This window comes from Cricetulus griseus (genome assembly GCF_003668045.3).
Source record: "Cricetulus griseus strain 17A/GY chromosome 1 unlocalized genomic scaffold, alternate assembly CriGri-PICRH-1.0 chr1_0, whole genome shotgun sequence".
Classification (NCBI taxonomy): domain Eukaryota; kingdom Metazoa; phylum Chordata; class Mammalia; order Rodentia; family Cricetidae; genus Cricetulus; species Cricetulus griseus.
Window position 1 is genome coordinate 129,483,902 of NW_023276806.1, and position 26,579 is coordinate 129,510,480.

A 26,579-nucleotide genomic window follows, 5' to 3' on the forward strand; every position below is an offset into this window, starting at 1 on the left:
CCGGACTGCTTTGTTTTTCCTAGGAATGGAGGTTAGCAGGTATGCAGTTAGGGAGTGTGGTGCCCAGGCAAGGAGGCCTTGGGCAATGCAAGCCTGCCCCTTTAAGGTAGTGTCCCTCCCCTGCCCCCTCCCTGCAGGTGACCCTTGTCCAGCCTTGCCTGCCACAAGAAGGCTGGGTGCCCCTTCCTCTGGGTGTCCTTTCTGTCTCCCGTCCTGCTGTCAGGTAATGCCAACCCCAAACCCCTGAACCAATCACCCTAATCAGACTTTGATCCCCAACCTTAAGCCAGGTCAGGTGTCAGGGGAGCCTGTTCTGGCGCCTTTTCCTCAACAGGGCCTCTTCCCCTTTGTTGTTCATTGATTACAGAGAGTGCTGATAGTTACTGCTTGCTGGAGTGGGAAATTGCTCTCTCTTCTGCTTCCCAGGGTGAGGGACTGCTAAGAACAGCTTCTTTGCTGAATGTGTCTGGGATTGCTACTTATCTGCCTCTTCCCCTGCTCTCCCCCCCTCACCCCACCCCCCCAGTTTAGGGACACCTTGGTTCAGCTTTCCAGGGAGTGTGGGGATGGGGTTGGAAGCAGATGAAGCAGCTCAGTACCAGATGTAAGGTACTCGGGGAGTGGATATTCAGAAGACTGGGGGAGGGGGGGGTACCGAATGGGTTATAAAATATTTAAGAGGAAAGAAACTGAGCACAGGTTCTTAACCATGTGGCTTCCCCAGGGCAGAGGGTGGCCCCTCCCCAGACAGGGCCTAGCAGAGACTGACTTTTGACCCCCCCATCCCAGAGACCAGTGAACCATTAACTCCTATATGAACCTTCCCACACTTGCCCCGCCCCCGGCTCCGCCCCAAAGCCAATGGGAAGGGGAAACCTATCCATTTCAGTCCTGTATGGGACGTGGCTTCCATTGCATCTGAAGGCTGAACTCCTGACTCAGGAATCTCTTAAGGGCCACAGTGAGGCCTTCCAGGGACCTGCGGTAACATCTCTCACATTGCCAGTAGGGGTGAGGCCCTGGATATTACGGGGGAATAGGGAGCTGGAGCAAAGTGAGAGGTGGGTCTAGGGAACCCAAGATGTTAGCCCACTTTGGACCACATGCAGGGAGAACTCTGGGTCAGGAAGCTGCTGCAGAAGGCAGAGGGGAGGGACAGAGGCAGTCTCAGATTAAGCTACATCAAGGGTATATGACCGCCCTGAGCTGAAGGGCAGAATCCCTGACCTGACCCCAACACCCCCCTCCTTGTTCTAGGACACAATCCTCAGGATGTTCCAAGGAAAATAGAAGTCAGAACCAGAGGCCCTAACCCACACCCCAGTGATGGGGCCCCCAGTGCGCCGTCTGTTGGCTGGCTTGTGTGTGGGGGTGGTCTTGGGCTGGGTAGGAGGCTCAGTCCCCAGCCTGGGCCCAGCTGAACAGGAACAGAACCACTACCTAGCCCAGCTGTTTGGCCTGTATGGAGAGAACGGGACACTGACTGCAGGGGGCCTGGCTCGGCTTCTCCACAGCCTAGGGCTGGGCCGAGTTCAGGGGCTTCGCCTGGGACACCATGAGCCTCCAACTGGGAGAGCTGCACCCCCAAGTGGCGACAATTTCACACACAGGTATTCATCTCTCTTTCAACCCCCAAAGGTCACATTTCCCAGCTCCACTCAGTGCTAACTCTCTAGTTGCCTAGTGCTGGCTTCTTGAAATGAATGACAAGTCCTCTAGGCCCCAGCTGCTCAGTGTCCTGCAAAGTCTGGCTTACCTCTATTGACTTTTAATTCTCCCATCTCCAGATCCTTGGGTCCTCAAAAGCCTTGGTCTTGATATGCACGTCTCCAGGCTGACTTGGCTTTCAATGTGGAGGCCTTCTGGCTTCTCCCCCCAGACCCACAGCTACCCACCCTAGGCTGTCCCTTCACCAGACTCAGGGCAGGTGCCTGGGAACTTGAGTGAGTCCGACTCTTAATTCATCTGATCTAGGCCCCAGGAACCGGAGCTGAGTGTGAATGTCTGGGCAGGAATGCCTCTGGGTCCTTCAGGCTGGGGTGAACTGGAGGAGTCAAAGGCCCCCGATCTGCCCCATGAGCCAGGGCCCTCAGGCCTAGACCTCTTTCACAGACTTCTGCTGCTGGACCATTCGTTGGCTGACCATCTGAATGAAGATGTAAGTCTGATGGTCTCTAGAGAGGGAGCAGGAGCCATTGCACTAGGTGGCCCAAAGTATTTGAAGAGGCAGTAACTGAAGAGGCAGTAACTGAATAGTTAGTTAGTATTAGATATGTTATTCTAATAGTGAAAGATAACTCCTTTGGCTTTAGTGCAGGCTGACCAAACTCAGGAGCCAAACTTAACACACAGTTCAGAGAAGTATCTTAGGATGGTTATGTGAAGAGGTGTCCTGGAGACGACGCTGTCTATCTAGAAAAAGTCACCATTTTTCCTTGTTTTGCATCCACAGGAAGGCAGCAGACAAAGCTGTCAGGTCCTGAGATTGGTTGACATGGCGCATCAGAAGGGGCATTCCAGCCTAGGCTGGATCAATACATGACAGGGATGTTGACAAAAGACAGACAGCCTGTCAGATTCTTTCCCTTCTAGGATTATGGTATGGAGGGCTCTAGTCTAGCTGCCAAAACAGCTCCATCACTAAAACAAAGAGATTTCCAGGGCATGAGAGGGAAATGACAGCAGTAGTCACTAGAAAACTGAGAAATTCACACTGAATACTTACAACAGACTGAATATTCACCAGTGATTAACACACATTGAGTCCCCTTATCCCCGGCTCTAATGCACATGTCAGTGTGAGCCAAGGGGACCCTAAGAGAGAACTGGGACTCCATGGAGAACAGATGTTGAGATCTGGGCTGTAGTTCACTGTGACTCCCTAACACACCATCCTCTCCTCAATCTCAGTGTCTGAATGGTTCCCAGCTGCTGGTCAATTTTGGCCTCAACCCTGTTGCTCCTCTGACCCCTCGTCAGTTTGCTCTGCTATGTCCAGCCCTGCTTTACCAGATTGACAGCCGTGTCTGCATCAAAACCCCAGCTCCAGCACCTCCAGGAGACGTACTGTCTGGTCAGTGAATGAGAAGGGGGGGCAACACCCTGCATCCTGGTAGGGAGGGGGGTCTCTTGCTGAGGAAGGGGGCTCACTGGGGTCCAATGTCCCTTTAGTGTATCTCTGCCCACATAGTGCCTCTGGGCTAGTCCTGGCCTAACATTAGCCTCACTATTTTTCCTTCCCAGCCCTGCTTCATAGTGCCCTGGCAGTCCTGCTGCTCAGCCTCCCTGCTCCCCTCTCCCTGCTGCTGCTGAGGCTCCTGGGACCTCGTGTGTTACGGCCGGTGCTAGGCTTCCTAGGGGCCCTGGCCGTGGGCACCCTTTGTGGAGACGCATTGCTACACCTGCTGCCCCACGTATGTGAAGCTCCATCTTCATACCCTGATCCCGTGGCAGCTAGCCTCCATGGATCCCTGTGTTCCTAGCCACAGACCCCTTGCCACTCTCTATCTGCTCCCACATCCTAAACCCTCACCTCTGGCTTCAGTCACAGCTGCCTTCACTGGGAGAAGGGGATGCTGTTGGGGGTAGGGGTTTCCAGGGTCTGCTCTGATCTACTTTCTGACAGGCACAAGGAGGGCAACACACAAGACATAGTGAGCAACCAGAGGAGGATCTGGGTCCAGGGCTATCAGTGCTTGGTGGCCTCTTCCTGCTCTTCGTGCTAGAAAACATGCTAGGACTTGTGCGGCACAGAAGGCTCAGGCCAGTGAGTGACACCCTTTTCTTCTACCAAACCCAGAATCCTAGCCAGGCCAGGAAATGAGGGGCACCGTGTGTTTCTGGACCTTGGCTGCTTGGCCAATTACACAGGACTTGTCTGCTACTGAGTGGGCATGGGCCTCTTAGCATAGACCCAGGACTTGTGGCCAAATGGCTTCTTTTCTGCAGTTCCTAACATTAAACATAAGGAAATGCCAACCTGGGAACGGGCATAGGTCAAAAAAAACATTCTCCAGGTGCTAGAAAGTGGAACCAGGTGTTCATTTTCCCAGCTGCTGGCCTGGTCTCCCCTTAGTCCCTGGCCCTGCTGCCTCCTCCACCAGGAGGGATGCCCTCCCATTTCAGAGATGCTGCAGGAACAAAAGGGATCTTGGAGAACCAAACCCTGACCCAGAGGACGGCAGTGGGATGGTCCTTCGACCCCTACAGGCAACTTCAGGTGACTAGAGGAGAAAATAAGTACACTAAGGAACTAGCCTGTAGTTCCCACTTGCAGTTACCCGACACTTGTCCTGGTCTTCTCACAGCAGAACCAGAGGTTCAGGGCCAGGGAGAGAACAGCCAGTCCCCACCAGCTCCAGCCGCTCCTAGGCACCGAGGCCACAGTCACGAGCATCGGGGTGGCAGCAGTCCTAGTATCGCATGGATGGTTCTCCTGGGAGATAGCCTTCACAACTTCACTGATGGGCTTGCACTAGGTTTGAGGCCACCCACGGGAGCGGAGGTGGGAGGCAGGGCTTTGAACCAGCAGGGACGGGAGAGCTGCCAGGAAGGTGGGAGAGGTGAGAGATGGAGCAGAGAGCAACTTCCAACTTTCTTCAAGAACAGCCTTTGATTCTGATGCCAGGTGCCGCCTTCTCTGACGGCTTCTCCAGTGGCCTCAGCACCACCCTAGCAGTCTTCTGCCACGAGCTGCCCCATGAACTGGGTAGGAATGGCAAACACAGGGTAGGTGGGCTCCAGAAAGGAGGCCTCTGAGGACAAAGTGAGGGGCAGCTCCGATTCACCCTCCTGTCCTTTGTCCCCCCAAACAGGTGACTTTGCCATGCTGCTTCAGGCAGGGCTGTCATTCCGGAGGTTGCTGCTGCTAAGCCTTGTTTCTGGAGTCCTGGGACTGGGGGGTGCAGCCCTCGGGGTGGGGCTCAGCTTGGGCCCTGTTCCCCTCACTCCCTGGGTGTTTGGGGTCACGGCTGGGGTCTTCCTCTATGTGGCCCTTGTGGATATGGTGAGAGATGGGGGATGGGCAGGGGGGTGTGGAGGAGAGGGAAGTGCCAGTCTGTCCATCTCCATCTCTAGGTCTGGAGAGTAGCGGCCCATGGCCCCACCAGAAAAAAAGTATCCGAAGGTGGGGGGGCACAGGATGGGGCAAGCTTGGTGGCATACACCTTCAATCCCATTGCTCAGGAAGGAGCAGAGTTCGAGGTCAACCTGGTCTACACAGAGGGCTGCAGGCCAGCAGGGCTAGACAGTGAGCTCTTGCCTCAGAAGAAGTAAACAAATAAGTGCCATAGGTAAGAGCAGAGTCCTGCTGACAGTCTCCTTTCCTTCCAGCTACCAGTCCTGCTGCGTCCTCCGGAGCCCCTGCCTGTGCTCCATGTGTTCCTGCAGGGGCTGGGGCTACTGCTGGGGGGCAGCCTCATGCTTACTATAGCCCTGCTGGAGGAACAGCTACTGCCCATGGTTCCTGATAGCTGATGGGGGCCAGTGGCAAAGGATCCAGGCTGCCCTTCCTTCCCCCCAACCACAGGAACGGAGGCGGGACACAGGGCCAGTAGGAGCAATAGGACTTTAATAAACAGAACCCGTCCCAAAGCCATGACTACGACAGTTGTACTTGCACCAAAACAGCATAGAAAACCGGGGTGTGGTGGGAGGGCTCAAAGCAGGTTGGGGGAGGACAAGAGTGGGGGCCTGGAGGATGTGGGGTGCGTCAGTCTTCAGGGATAGATAGCATTGTGCTTTAGCCCAGGTAGGAGGGGGAGGGGCAGGGCAAATGCACCAAGGTCCCCCTTTTTTTCTGCTGCCCTCAGCACCCTGGGGTGCAGGTATCTGGGCTTTATTGCTGCCTGCCAGCATTAAACACCCCTGACCCCAACACTAGCACCACAGGTGGATTGAGGGTAGGGAGCAGGGCCAGAGTGGGAAAATTGCTTAGAGAAAGATTCAACTAGAATCCAGTGAGTTGTGCTCAGTTCTCTTTACTTCCTACAACCGAGTACATGGGTCACAGGGTGGAGGGTGCAACAGGACATGGGACATGCCCCTCCGTGCCCCCCAACACACCTGCACACAGGACGGTGGTATCTGCAGCATCACAGGTCATGCAGGGCATGGGGAAGGGGAGGCTCACACACATAGATGCCCACAGTGGGTACCAGACAGAACACCCCTGAATATACACAGCTGTACATGGGAACCCCAGGTCCCCACCCAACCCTCTCCCCTGTCTTGCTGTTCCCCAGCAGGGGAACTGTATTGCTTTGAGAGAGCCACCCTGGGGCTGCTCTGCCAGGCACCCTCCCCTCCCTCCCACCCACCCCTATTTTGGCACATCTGCAAGACACACGGCAGCGAGAGTAGGTACCCTCCCTCCCAGGCTTCTGCGGCTTGGAGTTGGGGAAGGGGGTAGGAGATACCGTCCTCCATCTTTCCCCTAGCCCTTCCCAAACCCCTGCCAGACCCACTCCAGCCAAACCCACCCACCCCCGAAACATACACACACACACACACACACACACCCACCCACCATACACACACACCCACACACCCACGCACACGAAGCTGAGCTATCCAGGAATACGAGTGAACAAGATTGTCCAGGGTAGGAGCAGAGGCGGTAGGAAGGACTGGAAGCAGAGACCCCACCCTGGCATGGGTAAGACTGGCACAACAGCTACTTTAGTGCAACTGGAGGGGCGCCCAGAGTGAGGGTGGGGACAGGAGGGCCCAGGGAAAGGGCCTAACAGGAGTGAGCGAGGGCCAAGGGTGGGTCCTCTCGTCACCCGCCATCCTCTGCCCTCCCAAATGCAGTGACAGTGTCCCCCTCACACCTACGTGGGCAACAGCAGCCTCGGAGTCAGTACCTTCAAGTAATTCAAAGAGCAGACCCTCCCCACCCCAACTCCCTCCCATCTCTGGGAATTTGGTCGCTTCTCTACAGGGGTTGGGCTGGGAGGAGGGGTCCCCAAGTCAGACCCTTCTTTCTCTACCTCCCTCTTCCCCGACCACTGGGCTTGGTCCTCAAAGACCCCGCACCTCTGTCCTTGCCCAAGCTGGGTTAAGGCCCGAGGGTTGGAGCCACACAGAAGGGAAGAGGCTGCTTTGCTCCCCCGCCCCTTCCCCCACAGTAGGGTTCAGACTTGGCCTGCCCCAGGAGCAGGGCTTCTGGGCTAGGGTCTGTAAGGCTATTTTCCTTTGCGGTGGGAGAGGGGAAGGGGGCGGGGAATGAGCGCTGGGTGTGGGACAGGGTGAGGAGCGGCTGAGTGGGAAGAAGGAAGGGGCCTGCCCGCTGGAGCACAGTTAGCGGAGTCATTTCACAGAGAAACGCTCCTGTGCATAAGATACAGTGCGCGCGCACGTGCGTGCACACTCCCAGCCTGCCAGCCTGGCCCACCCCGCCCCTGGGGACCCCTTCCAAGACCATAGGGAGGGTTTTGGGGGTACAGTTGTAGAACCATTCACTCCGGCCCCACCGTCCCCACCTCCAGCCTCTTCTCCCCTCTCATCCAGGGAGGAGGAAGGTGCTTGGGTGGGCAGACAGCGGTGGAAACAGTATTGAGTTTTCCTTTGGTTACATATTGAAGGCAAAGGTGAGCTGGACTTACAGTCAAAACGGATAGGGGTGAGGAAGGAAGAGGGGCCATGGCTGGGGTTAGAGAGGGAGGCGGCCCTCCTCAGCCCCTCCACCCCAAGGAACACATGTCTACATGGGGTGGCAGTCCCTCAGTCTCATGTCTCCCACCCCCCACAGCACCAAACAAAAGGAGAAGCCCCCTCCCCCAGGGGCTACTCCCCACCCCAACCTGGGCTGTACATTCAGTGGTTTTCAGCAGTCCTATGGCTCAGGGGGCCATGGGGTGGGGGAGGTGGCCCACCAGTCTTAGAGTCTCAGTTGGACAGTGGCAGTGACCTGGGTCTGTTGGTCCATCCTGGGACCCACAGTTTGTGCCATTTGTTTTTCTGAAGGATGGTACACAACCCTACAATAGCCACCGCCCAATCAGAAACACCCCCTAAAATCAGAAACTAAAAACTGGCTCTTCTCATGTCGTCCTCTGATTCCCATGTCTGTTTCCCTGTCTCCTATGTAGCCCTCGCTCTGTCTCCTTTGCTGGGACCTAGGGCTGTCCCCAGGGTCCTAACTTGAAATAGGCCTTTTCACAAAAGTGCTTATTACTTGAAGCAAGTGCTTTTGAGCTGTGGTGGGGAGAGGGGAGGGGAGAGAAGGGGAGGGCAGGAGATGCTCCCTCCCCTCCCAACCCCCGCTTAAGATTGGGGGGCATATTCTGCCTGTTTTACTTCTCCACACCCGTTTAAGTCAAAGAGGTTTAAAAAAAATCTTAACATTAAAATAAATATGCAGTGGCCATGAGAATGGTCAAAATGCTTCAAAAAACACTAGGGGCTGGGGAGCCCAGGGTGGGGTGCGGGATTTCCTTTGGCATAAGGAGTGGAGGCTGCTCGCCCTCCAGGCCTCCTCATAGCCACATGAGGAGGGACAGAGGGCTCCCTGTCAATATTCCCAGCACTGCTGACAATGTGCCCAGGACAACAGGGAACAGACAACCACCAGAAATCTCATCTAGCAAAACAAAACAATGGGCCCCACCCCCGACAAACGCTGAGTCGGATTCCTCTGTCACGGTCAAGCATTGATAAAGGAGAACACGACTGATACCCCAAGTCATCCCTGGGGCAACCATTTCCCTGCTCCCCATGCCCCCCACCACCTAATTCCCAGCACCAAGATGAGAGGGAGGGGGGTGAAATGGGAAGATTTTAGGAGAGAGAACTGAAGTTAGGGAGCAAGCTATGCAGAACCAGCGGGGTGGGGGTGGGGTGGGGGCGGCAGCCCTTAAGAGAGGTCACATTGATTGTCGTATAGGGAAGGAGAGGGCATGAAGGGTTGCGGGCAAGAGGGGCACTGCAAGGCCCTTTGGCTTTGAAAACAAAAATAAAAACTAAAAGCTGCACAATCCTTCTCACCAAATAATGGTCATGTGGAAGCTTTGAAATGGTTTAGGATCTGAGGGGTAGGGGCAGAAAGACACAGAGATAAACAGGACCACAGAAAGGAAAGTCAAACACCCCAGGCTTCTGGGAACCAGCGTGAGGTATGGTGCAGGGTATCTGTGGGGAGGAAAGGCTCCCTGGGACAGCCCTTCTCCCCTCAGCTCACCCTGGGCAAGGGTGGCGAGACATTCAAGGGACACAACTGAAAAACGGGTAATGAGAGTAGAGCGAGCTTGGGTAGGGGAAGGAGGTGGAGGGATCCCTGGGAGGGACCCCTGTACTGTGTAAACGAAGCCCATCCAGTTCTCAGTTCTCAGGGGGCAATACTGATGGCAGCCAAACTGGGCGAGGGTGCACTGTGGGGTAGAGAGGGCAGGACCTCTATTCAAGTTCTGTGTCTTGGCCCCTGGCTGAGGTATTGCGTGTGAGGAAGGGACACTGGGTTTTGGGACTGAGTCCAACTGTGCAGAGGCTCACCAAGGAGATGGGTGGACAGGGCGTCTGAAGGGACCAGGGCCAGATGCAATGCTACATTTAAAGAGAACACTGCCCCTCCTCACTCCAACCCAGTTTGGCTTCTCAGGTACATTCCAGGAATCTATCAGTGCAGCGCCTGCTCAAACCCATCTCTCCCCATGCTGAGAAGGCAGGGACTGAGCCTCAGTGTCCATCTTTGCTCCCACTGGAGGAAGGCCTGGCTTCCCCAACAAGCAGTCCCTACACTGCCCCTGCTGTTCCCACCATCTTTGGCTTCATATCAGGAGTGACTGGGGCAGTGGATACTCTCGGACATGACAGAAAGTGGAGACAGACAGGGGGCATGGAGGAACTCTGGGATTGAAGGACACAGAAGGAAGAACACATTCCCTACCTCCACTCACATGCAAACACACACCTGAAACACAGAGGACATACTAGGGCTATAGTTTTGAAATGGGCAGGATATTAATTTGTTTCTTCCCCTAAAGAATAAAATGCTTACTTAAAAATTCATGACAAGCCTCAGAGTTCAGGGAGATGAGAGCCAAGGAGGGAATGGCCACAGGCTCCCCTCCCCAAAAAGAAGTTAAAAGAAGCAAGGTTAAAGTGCGTGGTTGGGGGCCAGGCTAGAAGTGGGGGACAGGAGCAGGCTGTGGGGGCAGAAGCAGCCCTTGGTTTGCACATAAGGAGCCAGGGGAGAGTGCGGGGTAAGGGCCAGGTTCAGTAGTTGCTGCTTCAAGTGTCTGCATTTGAATTTTAGGGGTGATAGGATATGGGGGGAAGCTCTAGGCCCCAGTGCTAAATACCCTCCCCCCTCATCCTCTAGCTGCCCCTGAAGGGGGAGGGGGACGCCCCCAGAGTGCTCACACAGTACCAGAAATTAAGGCTTCTCACTGCTGCAGGGATGGAGGGGCCAAGCGGGGAGGCAGTGATGGGTATGGAAGAGGAGGAGGGGTCTGCCTGGCAGCAGGGGCAAAGGGAGGGGGACACCGGAGAGTCAGAGGGAAGAGTTAGGGGAGCTGGCAGCAAACAGGGGAAACAGAGATGGAGTCAAAGAGGGGGGAGCCAGGCATTTAGCAATCATTTTGGGACACTTGGCAGAAGGGGTTGCCCTGGGGGGTACCAAGAGCCTGGGGTGCTCCCTGCGGGCCCCAGACCTCTGCCAGGCCAGGACAGTGTGGCAAAGGGGTGAGCAGCTGCTCCCCAGTGCTACCCTCCCCACCTCTGCCCCACCCCCAGTCGTGTTCTCCTTTAAAGTGCCCTAAATGTTTAGACTTTTTTTCTAAATAAATAGAATAAGATATCAAGCCACCGGCAGGGAGAGGGACACTGGAGGGGGCTACTCAGAGTAGCAGCCATCTAACCCAATGGCACCATGCCGCTCCTGGCTGTAGGGACAGGAGGCCCCGTGCGGCAGGGCGCCACAGCCACCCACCGTCTTGGCGGCTGCAATGCCGCAGTTCTTGAGCAGGCTGAAGCTGAAAGGGCTGACGGCGTCCTTGGGTGGGAAAGGCTTCATGGTGGAAAGGATCAAGGCCAGGCAGTCTGCCACATCTTTGTTGGGAGCACAGGCCAGTGCTGGGGTGTGACCTGTGGGCCAAGGGGGGAAACAAAGACTCAGGGTGCTGTGCCCCAAGCCCCCCACTCCTCCCAGGTCCTGAGCTCTCTGGGCTATGGAGGGGTACACCAAAGGGGACAAGCACCCATTGAGGTCAGGCAAGGGCCCATGAGTCCATGGCAAATTCTGACTGCAGGGCAAATTCTGACTGCAGGGATGATGGACTGGAGTGGGGGGTGGGGGCATGCACCCTGACCCTGCCAGATGCATCTAGCTCCATCAAATGTGCCTGTGAGACTTAGAATACTGGGTCCCTGCTCTCAAGAGGTCCCCTGGGAAGAAAATCTCATTTATAGCAAGGTTAAGAAGTCACCTCCTGAAGAATGTCCCTGACCCCAAACCTAAGAGAGGTGTGGGGTTCTGGACCCCACCCACCTTCTTCATCAACAGCCAGCACTGTGGCCCCACGACTCAGCAGGGCCTGCACCACAGAAGCTAGGCCGTTCCGGGCAGCAATGTGGAGTGGCCTTAGAAGGAAAACAAAGAAAGGACACTGAGCAGGATGCCAGGCTGCCTTGCCACTCCAAGGTGGGTGACAAGGACACTGAACAGATACTGTGAGCTCCAGGGAGCCCCTGGAGCATAGGTTGCTTTCTTCACCACCTGCCTCCCCCAGCCAGGAGCCCCTCCCCCAGTACTCACATCTGCAGTGCACTGTTAGTAGCATTGATAAGGCCAAGGTCTTGGGTTTCTGCCAGGATCATGAGGGCACATTTCTCGTGGCCCTAAGGAAGAGGAACAGAAAGTGGACACCTGTAGAGGAGAACCCTAACAGACAACAGGGCAGGGACAGGCGGGGGGGGGGGGAAAACGGACGGACGGACGGACACGGGACACGGACCCTGACTTCTGCTGCAGTCTACCCTGCAACCAAGTCCCCCATGTCACTGAGCCTACTTTAAGATACCTTGCTACAAGCCAAGTGCAGGGCAGTGTTCTTGTTCTCGTCCAGCACAGTCAAGTCTGCCTTCCCTCGATACAGCAGAAATTCTACAAAGGGAACGGACAGACTGGTGACTTCCTCCAGAACAGCATCCATCCTACTCACCTCCCTTGTCTGCACTCTGCAGGGACTTTGTGTCCCAGTCATAGAAGGTGGAACACCCAGAAACATCCTCTTGCATTATGAACCCCAGGTCCCCATATGCCCTGCAGGATGGGCTGGCCCATGCCATTAGCAGCCAGGGCTCCCTGCCATGGTGGCCCCTACACACCCACAGCAGCGGTCTGCCCATTCTCGGCTGCCGTCATGAGCGCAGTGCGGCCAGTGTGGTCAGTGGCATTCACTTCAGCTTGATGCTGCAACAGCATCCGGAGCCCAGAGACATTGTCCGCGAAGGCAGCGGCGTGAAGGGGGGTCCTGGAGGGGATGGGCAGAGTAGAGTGAAACAGGGAACGCTCTTCTCTTTGGCAGAAAGCAAAGCCAGAGGCTTGCTGTCACACTCACCGTCCTTTGGCGTCTCGGCTGTTCACAATCTTGGCACCCAGGGCTCCCAGCAGCATCTCTGTGGTGCTGTCCTGGTTATTAATTCTGTCATGGGGAGGTGGGGTCATCAGAAGCACAAAACTTGAGGGACTCCCCCGCCCTCAGCCCAGGGTCTCATCCTGAGAAGGCACTTACACTGCACAGTGCAAAGGGGTGAAGGGGTTTCCCTCCAAGTATGAGAATGGGCTGTGTTCAAGTAACAACTCCAGACAATCTTCATGTCCTGGCATGAGGAAGAGTATAGTGAGGGTGAGAAATGGCACAGCCCTCGGTCTGTCCTGTCCGGTCTCTGGCCCTCCAATCTACTTCCAGCTCCCTTCCTACAACACACATCCCTGTGCCTGCCAGAGGCCCCACTAGTACCAGTGTAGGAGGCCCAGTGCATGGGCGAGTATCCGCTGTAATCGACACCGGCATCTAGGGGGTCTGTGGAAAGGGCAGCCTGCAGCAGAGTCCGCAGCACTGCAGTATGGCCACAGGCTGAGGCCAGGTGAATAGGGGTGCGGCCCTTAAAGTCTCGGCACAGCACAAATGCATCATGGTCCAGCAGGGCAGCCAGGCAGTCCTCACAGCCAGTCACTGCCTGCAGGGCACACAGAGGTGAAAGCAGTGAGAAGCCACTCTTCTCCCAGTGGCTAGCTGCTGGGGGCTGGCCCAGGAGCAAGAACTACTTCCAAGAATCCATCCTTATCTCTACAAGAATTACAGTGTCAGGGATCAGCAGCTACTTTCCTGACAGGCACAATGGCCAGAGTCAATTCTGAAGCTCTTGGAACAAAAGACCAACTAGAGAGTGAGGAGACTGTGGGATCAAAGAACCTGTAGTCTCAGCTACTGAAGAGGCTGAGGCTGGAGGATCACTTGAGCCCAAGAGTAGAGGACCAGCCTGGGTGATATAGTGAGACCTCGCAAAATATCTGCCGGACACGGTGGTGCAGGCCTTTAATCCCAAGCACTTGGAAACCAGAGGCAGCCAGACCTTGTGAGTTCAAGGCCAGCTTGACCTACAGTCAGTTCAGTGCCTGCCAGGACTCCACAGTGAGATCCTGTCTATTAAAAAAAAAAAAAGAAACAAACCCTGATAGGATAGTAGCAACAGGATACATGGGTAGCCAGCATAGTCCAGGTGGTCTGAGCAAATGGCGGAGTATTGTGAGAAATATGATGTTACCAAGGAGGGGTATTCTTGCTCTGAGAGGAATGCTCTGGGAGGCATTCCTCTCAGAGCAAACACAGGCCCAATAAGACTCAGAAGCAAAATGCTATCTCCTCTTACTGACGCCGATGACCATTCAGGTGGATCCTGTGCTCCCACCCGAGGCCTGTCTGCGAGCAAACTTATTTCCACTCACCCCCCGATGGAGGGCGGTGCGGCCCCGGAGGTCAGCAGCATCAGCTGTGGATCCCTTCTCTAGCAGCAGGTGTACACAGTCCACATGACCATTCATAATGGCCAGCATCAGTGGGGTCCTACAGAGCGGCAGGAGAAAGGTGAGGGCCGTCACTTCTGTGTGGAGAAGACAGAGTGGACAAAGGGTGAATGTCTGGCAAAGGGGAGAAACATATTCTTGGACACACTCACTGTCCATAGGCGTCCATGACATCTGTGATGTCAGCTCGCTCCCCACTGTCAATCAGCAAGTGCAGGGAATCAGTGTGGCCAGAGGCAGCTGAAAGAAAAGGGAACCCCTATCAGGACAATGTCAGGAGGGAAGAAGGCAGGTCAGATCTGGACTCAAGGACTGGAGCTCTGTGAAGGCCTAGGGCAAGAAGAAAGCTTTAGGTAGGAAGCTATGGATCAGGGACTGGAAGCTTCCATCCTCGCCTTAGCCCACTCCCAACCCAACTGTTGGGGGGGATCTGGCAGTAGCTTGACGGGGGCCACTAACCAGCAGCATGTAGGGGTGTCCACTTGCGTTTACGCTCCTTGATGAGGGCAGAGGCACCATGGGCTGTGAGCACCTCCACACACTCAGTAGAGCCTCGCTCAGTGGCCAGGAAGAGCGCAGTGCGGCCCTTGTGGTCCCTTACATCCAGATTCACCAGCGTCTCAGCCAGCGTCTTCAGGGCTTCACAGTGACCATTGTAGGCCTGCGGGCAACCAACACACAACGTTAAAGACATTCTTCTTCCTACTCTGCTGCTGGGACTCGGGAAGCTCCGAGTACCACGAGCTCCATGGGTTCCTTCCAGAGAATCTGCTTGCCACATCTCAGTGAGAATGCAGACACAGGGCTGGCAGGATGGCTCAGTGGGTAAAAATCCTGCTGTTCAAGCCTTGAGGACCTGGACTCCATCCCTGGAGCCCAAATACAGGCAGAAATGCTGTGGAACAATCCTTTTGTACTTTGCAAAGATTTGTCACTATGATTGGTTTAATGAAGAAGCTGACTGGCCAATAGCTGAACAGCTGAATAAAGTTAGACAGGAAGGCCAAACTGACAATGCTGGGAAGGAGAAAGGCGGAGCAGAGTCAGGGGTCACCAGCCAGATCCAGACATAGTATATGAATGTGCCATGCTAATAAAGATACTGTCACATGGCACAGTGTAACAAGGAATATGGATTAACTTAAAATGTAAGAGGTAGTTAGTAATAAGCCTAAGCTATTGGCCAAGCACTTACAATTAATGTAAGTTTCTGGGTGGTAATTTGGAAGCAGCTCCCAGAATGAAAAACATATGCTCACAGGAGGGAAAATCAGCTCCACGAAGTTGTCCTCAGAACTTCACATGCACACCATGGTACATGCATGTCCGTACACACACATCAGTATACACACACACAAGCATTCATACTAAATAAAAAGCTTTGCGTTACTCTTTAAGAGACTACAGATGCAAGGATGGGGTCACAGTGCTAGCACAGCCAGGAGAGGACAAGAAGGCAAAAGGAAAAGATGATGGACTCACAGCTAAGTGCAAAGGGCTGACTGGAACAGTGCTCTCCACATCTTCCAGGCAGTTAAAGGACATCTCTAAGAGCTGCAATGAGGGAAAGCAAAGTCAGTCCATGCTGAGGTTCTGGAACTCCCCACATGTGGGCCCCTGCCACACTCAATCTCCCAATTCAACTTTACCTGGTTTAGTGATCATAAACCTGAAGGCAGATTACAGCCCTGTTCCTGCCCCCTCCCCCAGGCCAGGTCCCCATACATACCAGTTCGAGGTTCTGTCTGTTGCCGTAGGCGGCTGCATAGTGCACAGCTGTGTAGCCCTGCCTGTCCCGCAGGGAGGGGTCTGCACCATTATCCAATAAGAACTCCAGACAGCTGGGGAGCCAGGGATAGACTGTGAGGCAGGGGTAGTCCTGGCCCAGCGAAGGCGCAACTCTGGGAGGGGCAGGGGCAGGGGCCAGGGGCCAGGGAGCTCTACAGGCCTCCTTCTGGTCTATGGAAGTTCTCTACATCCTGCCTGTCCGTTCTTCAACCCCAGTTCTGGCTCCACCTGGACATCAGCTCCAGCCCTGTCCTTTACCCTCCAGACCCTCCTTCCATGCTTGGCTCACAGCCTTCTGCCGGTAAGCATGTTGATTCCTGCCTTCACGCATACCGAGACTTGCCGAATAGGCCTGCTTCTCCCCATATGGCTGAAGTACAACTCATCACAAATTCAGACCGTACTGTTTCTTCTGCTCTGAGGCCTTCTAAACATGCCAGTTCATTCTCTACTTGGTACCACTCGCTGGTGTTCATTTCCCTTAGTTGTAATAGTAATGACATCTAACATTTACCATGTATCATTATTGTACAGTAAGCATCTCATGTATATCCATTTAACTATCATAATTATTCTCAGAGCTAGATACCTTTTTTTAAAGACAGGGTTTCTCTGTGAAATGATCCTGGGTGTCCTGGAACTCTGTGGACCAGGCTGGCCTCAAACTCAGATCTGCCTGCCTCTGCCTCCCAACTGCTGGGATTAAAGGCGTGTGCCACCATCACCTGGCAAGCTACATAATTTTTTATCCCTACTAGAGTTGAGAAAATTTAAACAGAGGACAAAGAACCTTTCCAAAATCACAGAGCTTAGCCTCTTCAATGTGTGTGTGTGTGTGTTTTTTTTCTGAAGTCTCTCTGTGTAGTCCTGGCACTCACTATGCAGACCAGGCTGATCTCAAACCCAGATACACCTGCCTTTGCACCCTGAGTGCTGGGATTAACGGCATGCATCACCATGCCTGGTTTCTTGTCTGCTTTTTTGAGTCTCTTGTAGCCCAGGCTGACTGTAAACTCACACTGTTAACAGAGAACAACCTTAAATCCCTGAACTTCCTGCTTGTATCTCCTGAGCACTAGGGTTAAAGGGTCCGTGACACTATGCCCAACTTTTTTTTAAGATGGGGCTCATTTAATAGCCTTGGCTGTCATGGAAGTATCTACATAGACCAAGCTGGCCTTGAACAGATCAGCCTCTGCCTCCCAAATACTAGGATCAAAGGTGTGTACCATGATCACCAGCTCTTTAAAATCTCTGAAGTCTAAGATTTACAGAAAAATCATGAGGATATTTAGAGCCTCCATGCATCTCATAATCTCCTATTACCACCTCTTACCAATTTTCCCAACAGATGATTTCATTGTTTTTTAAGTGCGTGGTGTGTGTGAGAGAGAGAGAAACATGTGGGTGTCAGAAGTCAGGGCAACTTCCAACAGTCAGTTTCTCCTGCCACCACATGGGTCCCAGGGACCACACTCAGGTCATCAGGCTCAGAAGCCAGGGTCTTGTGTGGCCTTCCTGGAGGAAGCATGTTACTGGGGGTGGGTTTTGAGGTTTCAAATGCTCAAGCCAGGCCCAGTGTCTCGCCTCCCTGCCTGGTAGTTGGTTTTCAGAAGGAAAACATTCACTTTTTTTTGTATCACCTTGCTCTTGAGAGGTGATCTTGCTATATAGTCCAGGCAGGCCTAGAACTATATCCTCCTGTCCCAGACTCTTGAGTGCTGCTGCTGGTGGGCATTGTAAACTTTATTTTTAGGTGGGATTTTTTGCTTTCTGTGACAGAATCTCACAAAGCATGAGGTGTACTGGAACTCACAGCCATCTCCTGCTCAGATACCCAAGTGCTAGCTGGAGACTACAGGCCTGAGAACTGCAGACTGGAGACAGACTACAGGCGTGAGGGACTAAAGCATAAGGGACTACAAGCATAAGAGACTACAGCTAGCTGCTTGTTTTCCCCCTGAGAAGGGTCTCATGTAGCTCATGGCTGGCCTCAAACTCTCTGGAACAAGGCTGTCTTTGAATCCTGATCTTTCGTTATTCCTTGCACCTCCTCACCTCGAAAGGACTGGAATGATGGACATGTGCCATCAGCCACACCCAGGTGTTTCAGATTTTGGGTTTTTTGTTTTGTTTTGTTTTGTTTTTTTGGTTTTTCGAGACAGGGTTTCTCTGTGTAGCTTTGGACCTATCCTGGCACTCACTCTGGAGACCAGGCTGGCCTCGAACTCACAGAGATCCGCCTGCCTCTGCCTTCCAAGTGCTGGGATTAAAGGTGTGTGCCACCAACACCCAGCCCAGATTTTGTTTTTAAGACAGGGAATCAATACATAGTCCTTGCTGTCCTGGAACTCCCAGACATAATCTTTCCACTTCTGCCTCCCAAGTGTTGGAATTAGAGGTATATACCACTAGGCCTTTTTAATGAAGTTTTTTAAAATTAATTTATTATGTATATGGTGTTCTGCCTGTATGTATCCCTGCAAGCCAGAAGAGGGCACCAGATCTGTTTACAGATGGTTGTGAGCTACCATATGGTTGCTAAAAATTGAACTCAGGACCTCTGGAAGAACTGTCTGTGCTCTTAATCTCTGAGCCATCTCTCCAGCCCCCTTTGCAATGAAGTTTATGGAAACACAATTTTCCCCATTCATTTATGTCAGTGGCTTTCAACTAAGGACAATTTTGCCCGCTAGGCAAAAATTCCCAAAAATGTTTGGTTGTCACGTTGTTTTGATGCTGGAAACTGTTTTAACACTGTACCCTACCAATGAAATCCACCCTCCACTCCCCACACCAAAGCCCTGAAGTAATTCATCTGTTTTGTTTTTGAGAGAGAAAGTCTGGCTGTATAGTCCTGGCTGACCTGTAACTCGCTGCCTCTAAGTGCTAGGGATAATGGTATACCACCACCACGCCCAGTTTAAGTCATCTTCTATCCTTTAGTACAGTTAGGAGGTGGCCCAGTGGCATACTGCCTACTTAGAATGAACAAAGAACATTCCAGGATCAATCCCCAGAACTTCAGTACTTAGAACATGAGTGAACATTCAATTAAGCATCGAGTGTATGTAGCTTTTCCAGTGTTTCAAGAACCCCTGCTCAAGTCGGGCAGTGGTGGCACATGCCTTTAATTCCAGCAGGGGCAGGTGGATCTCTGAGTTTGAGGCCGGCCTGGTCTACAGAGCGAGTTCCAGGACAGTCAAGGCTACACAGATGAGCCCTGTTCTCAGAAAACAAAACAAAAAGAAGCCCCTGCTCCTTGAGAGGAGCTATATCTCATATCTGTCTTTCCCGACACACCCCACAATGCTGGCTAACTGACATGGCAGCACTGGTGTGTTGGCCACAGCGGTGGGAGGAGAAAAGAGCCAGGGTGGTGCTGTGGGGAAGGCACATCCCAGCATCCCCTTCAATACTCACAAGAAGGCCTCCTTCCTGCGGGATTCCTTCAGCAGCTCATCCTCTTCAGCATCATGGCTGGAAGCAGTGTGGGGTTCCGCTCTGGCGTAACAGAGCAGAAAGGTTAGGAGAGCTCAAGGAGGTGATGGGATGGAGAACAGCCACAGCAGGAGCCTCACCTCCGGTAGGTGTCAGAGGCAGCAGCATAGTGAAGGGGGGAACAGCCTTTACAGTCAGCCTCATTGACGCCAGCCCCGGCCGTCACCAGTGTCACTGCGCACTGGTAGCTACCATTGGCAGCTGCATAGTGCAGTGGGGTCCTGGAGAGTATGTTATAGAACAGATGAAAGAGGCAGATATGAACACCACAGATGTACAGTAAAAGAGCACACGGTAACACTCCTCCTCCCTCCATTCTCTCTCTAACCAGACACCAGCTCTGCACATTAACTTGCCTTCCAAACTTGTCTCGCCTTCTCAAGTCAGCTCCACTGCTCAACAGCAAATTAAGACATTCAACATTCCTAAAAGCAAACCAGGGGGCAAGAGTGAGAGCCTTGAAGCGTGGCCACCAACACAGGGAGAAGCTGAGAGGGCAGAACTCCAAGGTCTCTATCATGACTACGTTCACTGTCCAAGGGAAAGAGAGCTCCGCAGACAGTGGGGACCACACCCTGGCCCAGCTCACAAGGCCTAGGAGAAAAAGGACATACCCTCCAGAAGCAGCAGCATGAAGACAGGTGCGGCCAAGGTTGTCAGGTGTGTTGATGTCAAACCCAGCAGAAAGTACATGCTCATTGCTGAGTGAAGACACAATGCTATACAGCTGACCTGGAGGAGCACACCAGCCACAAATGGCACCCGGGAGCCCTGAGCCACCATCCTTCCCATCACCCAGCCAGCCAGCACATACCTGAAGAAAGAAGCTTCCGGCAACAGTCAGAGAATCCAAAGAGAACAGCTAAGTGCAGGGGAAACATGTCGTGGATGCCGCGCCTGGGAAGAAGTTGAGGGACTCAGCCCTTGGGCCAAGGATGACAAGTTACAGCGCTCCTTTCTGTGGCCCACCACCACCACCTTAGTCAGGGTAAGAGGGTTCCCAAACTTCCCTTTGACAAGCATCTTAGGACCTCTGTGTTTGATGTGAACAGTATTGCAGGACCTGATGTGGCCCATAAGTGGGTCAAGGGCCCTGTCTCACCGGGCGGTATCCGCGCCATTGGTCATGAGAGTGCTGATGAGCAGCTCGTGTCCGTAGCGGGCAGCCACATGTAGTGGTGTGTTCCCAAATTTGTCAGCACAATCAATCTCGCTACCTGAGACAAAGATACACACACAACCCAGGCACACCTTAGGCTTAAAGTCCACCATACCAGTTAGTGATCACTCAAGTGCCATTTATAATAGGTTGGATTGAATTAAGCATTCTCTATGCATTTTTTTGAAGCCTTAGACTGGGAAAAGGTAGAGTTCCAAATATCTATTCTGAGTAGAAGAAAGGCAGGGGTGGGGTGGGAAGGGGGTTCCTAAGGACCAGTCCCCTTGGAGGAAGGGAGCACAAAGTCTCGAGTCCATACCATTCTGGATGAGGATCTGCGAGCGGGTGAAACGGCCATGGATGGCAGCCATGTGGAGAGGGCTTTTTCCTTCTTTACTCTGTGGAAACACATGATGTTTATTAAATGTAAAGCAGACAGACTGTCCTGTTCCCTCTTTTAAGAACATATCAACCAAGACGGAAATATTATATGGTTACCCAACCACATTCTCAAGAACCTGGTAAGACCTAATCACCCCAGAAGACCCGTGGGTGGGTAATCCCCCAGAACTACGTGGATGTGGCTGGAGCCCCACAGCTATCTGTATGTACCTTATCCTCTTAAGTACCTGGTAGTTGACATCAGCCCCGTTATTGACCAACAGCTCCAAGCAGAGAGCGCCATTGGTGGAGACAGCTGCCACATGCAGTGGGGTGAAACCCTTGTCATTTGGCTGGTTGACATTGGCTCCTGCATTCACCAGTTCGATAGCCACGGCATCCTGGCCCAGGTAGCAAGCAATGTGCAAAGCTGTGTTTCCAAAAGCGTTGGGCTCATCGATCTGGATTTCCAGGGGTGAGGGTATGGATTATCAGTTAAAACAAAGTTAGAAGCAGCCAATTAGCCTAAGAGCCCTAGAAATCCTACTGTGTCTGCCCCTTCATGTTTCTGATCCAAAATTATGCTATTATATAACATAAGCCTTAATCAGACCCTTCCATCATACCCTCCAACCTTCAGAAACCACAACAATAGCTCCGGCACTCCCCTCTCTGTATCAGATTCTAACCTCTGACTCCCTGTCCTAAGCCCAGTGACAGTGCTATGGCTCTGACCTCAGCCCCCATGCGGAGCAAGTACTTCACCACTTCAATCTGGCCACTGGCTGCAGCTGTGTGGAGCAGCCCGTAGCCCTTTCGGTCTTTACAGCTGAGGTCTGCTCCACGTGCCGCCAGAAGTTTCAGGACCTCTAAATGCCCTAGAAGAAAAGGAGGGGATTTAAAAAAAAAAAAAGCAGACCTAGGGTGAACCCAAAGCTGCCCCCTAGCCCCCCAGGCCTCAAGGCTCCTCTCCACAAAGGTCACACAGATTCATCTCCCTGCCCTGGGAATCCTAAAGTGAAATTCCTCCTTTCCTTGTAGTCTCTCACCTAGGAAAGCTGCCCAGTGCAGTGGCTGCCGCTCCTTTTTATCGCAGACATTCAGGCTGGCTCCCTTGTTGAGGAGCAGGTTCACCGTCTATATGAGTATATAAAAGACACAGAGACAGGTTCATGCCCTCAACCTACCCCAAGGGCACAGGTGGTTGATTTCCTGAAAGAAAGGCAACCTGGTATCTTTTAGCTCCATGTTTGCAGTGCTGGGGGGTAGTGGCTAGTGCCTCTGTTCATGAACACAACAATCGGAAGGAACAGCAGGAACAGTGGGATCAGGAATCAAAAGATAACACTGGATAGAGGAAATTAAGGATCTCTTTGGATGCTCTGCTGACTCTCAGCATCTTAGGAGCCTCTGGAAGTGTGCCGGACAACATGGACCTTCTCTTCATAAAAAAACACACACACAAAAACATTCCCACCAAGTGGTGGTGGTGCACACCTTTAATCTCAGCACTCCAGAGGCAGAATCGGGAGGATCTCTGAGTCTAGAGTTCCAGGACAGCTTGATCTACACATCAAAACCCTGTCTTGAAAAAAACAAAACAAAACAAAAAACAAACAAAAATTCCCATGGACTCTCAAAAGGTCCTCCTGAAGTCCAAGTTGAATTTCAGGATACGTATTTATGGCACATGCCCACAATAACTAGTACTCGGGCAGGAAGACTGTCACAAGTTCAAGGCTGTCTCAAAATAAAAAGTAAAAAGAGCGATGTAGATCTATATTTGGGCAGTTGAACACCTACCATTGACGATACTAGGAGGCAAAAGCATTTCAATCATCTATGGGTTGAAAGAGCAGCCCTTACTAAGCATGTGTAACATGCTCAATAAAAAGTGTAAGCTGGGGATGGTAGTGCACATCTTGAATCCCAACACTCAGAAGGCAGAAGCAGGTAGACATAGGTGAGTTCAAGTTCAAGCCTAGCCTAATCTTCACAGCAAGTGCCAGGCCAGCCAAGCATATGTGGTAAGACCCTGTCTCAAAAAAAAAAAAAAAAAAAAAAAAAAAAAAAGCCACAAATCCTCAATCTAATACAATCTTTCAGTTGGTGCCTGAGCCCAAATGTTTGTGTGACTACCCAAGCTACTCCTGCCCCAGGAAGCACATAAAGAAAGGGAAGGGAAAGGGAGACTGTGTCTACACTGGAACAGCCCCTCACCTCAAGATGCCCACTGTGTACTGCATGGTGCAGAGCGCTGCGTCCGCTCCTGTCAGCCACATTGAGGCTGCTCAACAGGGGTGCCAGAGCCTCAGCACACTTGGTGGCCCGGTTGGCAGCAGCCACATGCAGTGGTGTCTGCCACAGCTTGTCCCGGGCATTCACATCAGCTGAATGTGCCAGCAGCAGCCCCAGCACCTTCTGTGGAGGAGCAAAGGACAAGAGAAGGTAAAAGGAGAGCAGGAAGTAAAGTAAGAGGAAGCAGGAGGGGTTGGCATAGCACACACGTGGTCCGCCTTCCCAGCACAGTCTCTTCATTTCCTCTACACCACCCAGTGTCTCCAAACCTGATTTCAGGAAAGCTTAAACATCTTTGCTTAGCTGAGACAAACAGGATCTCTCTTACTCAAGCCACCTGGCATCGATCACTCTCCAACCCAGCTCCTGAAAATCTTCACTCCCACATACATCCAACCCTAGGTTAAACTCAAAACACCCACCCCACCCCCCCAAAAGCCTACTTCCAGGAAAAACAAATGCTCCCACTAGATTAATTACAAAAAAACACCCTCCCTTTAGCCCTTCCATACACACCAAAATCATGTCTAATACCCCAATAAACATACTGGATCCTCTCCAAAATCAAGGCTAAAATGCTCCTCTTAAACACTACACACATCATTCTACTTGGCCTCAGCCACTACCACCACACCACCCCCTCATCCCCCCAGGAGCTGGAGCTAAGGAAGTGATGGAGGATCCACGAAGGGATCTTTCCCTCTCTTCAAGGTTGATGGCACCATAGCACAGACTCCACAAATGAGTTTGGACCCTTATGCGTCAACTTAAATGTGGCTTGAGGGGCGAGGACACAACAGCCACTACTGCCCACCCCATCACTAAGAGAAATCTTAATGCCCAAAGGGGGACCAGACTTAAGGTGGCCCCCAGGGAGGGATGACTCACTCAGGCCTGGCAGCAGGGCCCCCGCAGTCTGCCAGCCTAGTGTTAAGCTCTCTCTGACGTCACATCAGCTGGCAGCACTCAGCCCCCCTTTCCAGCCAGTTCTAGGGGCAGGAAGGAGGGGCCAAAGTCTGGTCTCCTCCCTATGTGGGGCAGAATAGTCCGCAGGGCAGAGAGCTGAGTTTCTCTAGCCTTTCAACCCATCCTTTTTGAAACGGTGAATTGAGGTGGGGGTCCATACCTCGTTTCGGGAAGCAGCGGCACGATGAAGAGGGGTCAGCCACAGTGTGTCCTTAGCGTTGACATTAGCACCTGTGTGGATACAGTTTCCTATTTTGTTGGGTTTGAGGGGGTGGGGGGGGGGAGGACCAGTAATGGCAGTGGGGGACCTGATGGACAGAGAGCCATTTCTGGACCAAGCACCAGCAAGCAATCCTTGGCTATGAAGAGACTTCACCCCTCCCTAGGTGCCACACCTTTCCAGCTCCCCACTTTTACCTGACATCAGTAGCAACTGGAGGATGGGGACATCGCCTACGTAGGCAGCAGCATGCAATGGGGTTCGCCTCTCTTGGTCCTGGAAAAGAGGAAAGAGAAGCGGCTGCAGAGAGAAATTACCCTGAACCCCGGTTCAAGTATGAGAACCCCCAATCCCTTCCTCTAGGTTCTGCAGGGTCTTAAATACCCATGGGGGGGGGTGGTTTCAAAAGCCAGCATCCTGGGAGGGTGGAGTCAGGGCCACCGACCGAGAAACCTACTCCTTCTTCCCGGAGGGGTGGGGGCGCTGCAGACCCCGATGGTTGAGAAGAGAACACCGTTTTTTTTTTTCTGGGTATCCCCAGACCCTCTGGTCGGTGCTCCATGCCTGACCAACCTCAAATGCGGAGTAGGCTCTCGTTTCTGAGTAGAAAGAGCTGCAGTTTCATCGGAGCGGGAGGAGAAACGGAGCCGCCCCACTTGCGGGGAGGGGTCCCGAACACCGGAGCCCGGATTCCGGCTCGCCATCCTCCCCGCTGCTCCCAACTCACCAGCACATTGATGTTCTCCTTCTGCGAGAGGAGAGAACGCACTTCCTCCACATCTCGGCTAAAGATGGCCTGGACCAGGGGCGGCTGCAGGGAGAGCCAGCTTTCAGGGAGCGGGCCCGAGCCAGAGCGGAACTGGGAGGTGGGGGAGCACACAGGTTGGATGGAGGGGGGCGTCGCTGGAGGGGCTCCGCCGCAGGGGTCCTGGCTGCAGCGGATTCCTGCGGTGCCCCCACCGGTCGCCAGGCCCCCAAGGACACCCGCTCCGCCGAGGGGAGCACGGCGTGGGGCGCGGCGGGAGCCGCGGGAACCCCGGGCTCGGGCCCAGCCTAGGCCGCACATCCCCGGGCTCGCGTGGCGGCGGCGCCGGGCCCTGGGAAGAGGACGTGGGGAAGGGCAGGAGGGCTGACCTGGTCCGTGATGCTGAGGATCCCCATGGCCCGGCCCAGGCTCCGTCCGCATCGAGCTCGCGCGGCGGCGGCAGCGGCAGCGGCAGCGGCTCCACCGGGGACACGGGGCGGCCCAGGCGGCGGCTGCGGCGGCGGCTGCGGGGAGAGGGCGGCCCCGCCTACCGGGGGCGGGCGAGCGGGAGCCCGCAGCGCTCCCTGGCGGCGAGCCTGGGCCGGGCCTCAGGGCGCTCTCCGCACAAGCGGCTGCCCAGGCCTCGGCTCCCTCCGCCCGCCCCGCGGCGCCAGGGCGAGCTGGGCGGCCCGGGCTCCTCCGCTGCGCTCGCCGCTGCAGCCCGGCGGCCCGAGAGGTGCCCGGCAGGGCCATGGCACGAACTCGGGTCTCGCTTCCCCCAGTGACTCCCGAACTCAGGAACAAACTGCCGGCTGGAATCCACCCGGGTCACGAAGCTCCAGCAGGGCAGACGCCTCCCGACCGCACTCACATCCTCAAGTCCTCCCAGATAGGGCAAACTCGAAGTATGGCGACCCGAGCGAGGCTCACATATGGCCCCAGAGCGAGTGTTCGCAGGGTAGAAAGAAAATAGCAAGATTGCTAAGTTGTGCAGAGAAATCCCAAGCAAGTCTGCTGCTTCAGGAAGCCTCCACAAAGAGCAGGACCCAAGGCCTCTAAGACCAACAGAAGGGACACCAACTCCATAGTTACCCCACTGCCAGGTTAGGGTAGTAACTGTCTCGCCCAGTAAAAAGGCTCACCCATTAATGAAATTAATGAAATTAATGGGTGGGGGGCAGCCAGTCAGAGACAGCCAGTCGGAAAGAAATGGGGGAAAGAAAAGTTGATAGATAGAGGGTACAATTTATAAGAGATAATTCAAGGCCAGGCACGAATCATGCCTCAAATTCCAGCACTCTGAAAATTGAGGCAAGACTGTGAGTTTAAGAACAGTCCCGGCTTTCTTCCTTTCTGTTGCTATGATAACACTGACCAAAAACGCCTAAAGGGAGGAAAGGGTTTAATTTCATCTTACACTTCCAGGGTACAGTTCTTCTTCGAAGAATGTTAGGGCAGAAACTCAAACAGAAACTGGTATGCAGAAGCAGAGTCG

General features: G+C 53.6%; 2 protein-coding genes across 10 annotated transcripts; one reads left to right on the top strand and one right to left on the bottom strand.

Moving 5' to 3' along the window:
• The first annotated feature begins 21 nt into the window (after positions 1-21).
• On the top strand, positions 22-5,596 carry Slc39a5 (solute carrier family 39 member 5). Of its 8 annotated transcripts, none has more exons than XM_035450700.1 (13): positions 22-39; positions 138-427; positions 527-609; positions 1,258-1,610; positions 1,975-2,158; positions 2,911-3,073; positions 3,244-3,413; positions 3,626-3,766; positions 4,126-4,219; positions 4,308-4,478; positions 4,628-4,708; positions 4,815-5,005; positions 5,332-5,596. In XM_035450700.1, exons 4-13 carry the CDS (start codon positions 1,327-1,329, stop codon positions 5,473-5,475), a joined length of 1,623 nt encoding a protein of 540 aa, XP_035306591.1. In that variant the 5' UTR covers positions 22-39; positions 138-427; positions 527-609; positions 1,258-1,326; the 3' UTR covers positions 5,476-5,596. The 8 variants fall into 8 exon arrangements, with proteins under 8 accessions (XP_035306591.1, XP_035306592.1, XP_035306593.1 ...); XM_035450701.1 differs by having other exon boundaries at positions 138-223; XM_027392722.2 differs by lacking the exon at positions 22-39 and having other exon boundaries at positions 134-223; positions 368-427.
• On the bottom strand, positions 5,553-25,630 carry Ankrd52 (ankyrin repeat domain 52). 2 transcript variants are annotated; one of them, XM_027392712.2, is made up of 28 exons: positions 25,474-25,597; positions 25,067-25,198; positions 24,537-24,615; positions 24,280-24,350; positions 23,076-23,276; positions 21,905-21,992; positions 21,591-21,733; positions 21,104-21,316; positions 20,794-20,872; positions 20,418-20,532; positions 20,130-20,212; positions 19,930-20,047; positions 19,672-19,740; positions 19,396-19,536; positions 19,238-19,318; positions 15,756-15,867; positions 15,509-15,580; positions 14,486-14,687; positions 14,179-14,266; positions 13,949-14,066; positions 12,960-13,179; positions 12,732-12,819; positions 12,558-12,641; positions 12,325-12,470; positions 12,018-12,100; positions 11,753-11,835; positions 11,486-11,577; positions 5,553-11,082 (listed from the first exon to the last, which is right to left on the bottom strand). In XM_027392712.2, exons 1-28 carry the CDS (start codon positions 25,498-25,500, stop codon positions 10,832-10,834), a joined length of 3,279 nt encoding a protein of 1,092 aa, XP_027248513.1. In that variant the 5' UTR covers positions 25,501-25,597; the 3' UTR covers positions 5,553-10,831. The 2 variants fall into 2 exon arrangements, with proteins under 2 accessions (XP_027248513.1, XP_027248514.1); XM_027392713.2 differs by having other exon boundaries at positions 10,832-11,082; positions 25,067-25,150; positions 25,474-25,630.
• Positions 25,631-26,579: the final 949 nt, after the last annotated feature.

Excerpts from the sequence above, each read along its gene's own strand:
- Slc39a5 (XM_035450700.1), top strand. The coding sequence starts at position 1,327 with ATGGGGCCCCCAGTGCGCCGTCTGTTGGCTGGCTTGTGTGTGGGGGTG. Across the intron at positions 3,414-3,625 it reads TGCTACACCTGCTGCCCCAC|GCACAAGGAGGGCAACACAC; the intron begins GTATGTGAAGCT and ends ACTTTCTGACAG. Across the intron at positions 3,767-4,125 it reads GGCACAGAAGGCTCAGGCCA|AGATGCTGCAGGAACAAAAG; the intron begins GTGAGTGACACC and ends CTCCCATTTCAG.
- Ankrd52 (XM_027392712.2), bottom strand. The coding sequence starts at position 25,500 with ATGGGGATCCTCAGCATCACGGACCAG. Across the intron at positions 15,581-15,755 it reads ACAGACAGAACCTCGAACTG|CTCTTAGAGATGTCCTTTAA; the intron begins GTATGTATGGGG and ends CCCTCATTGCAG. Across the intron at positions 14,267-14,485 it reads GACACCCCTACATGCTGCTG|CTGCCTCTGGCCACACTGAT; the intron begins GTTAGTGGCCCC and ends CTTTTCTTTCAG.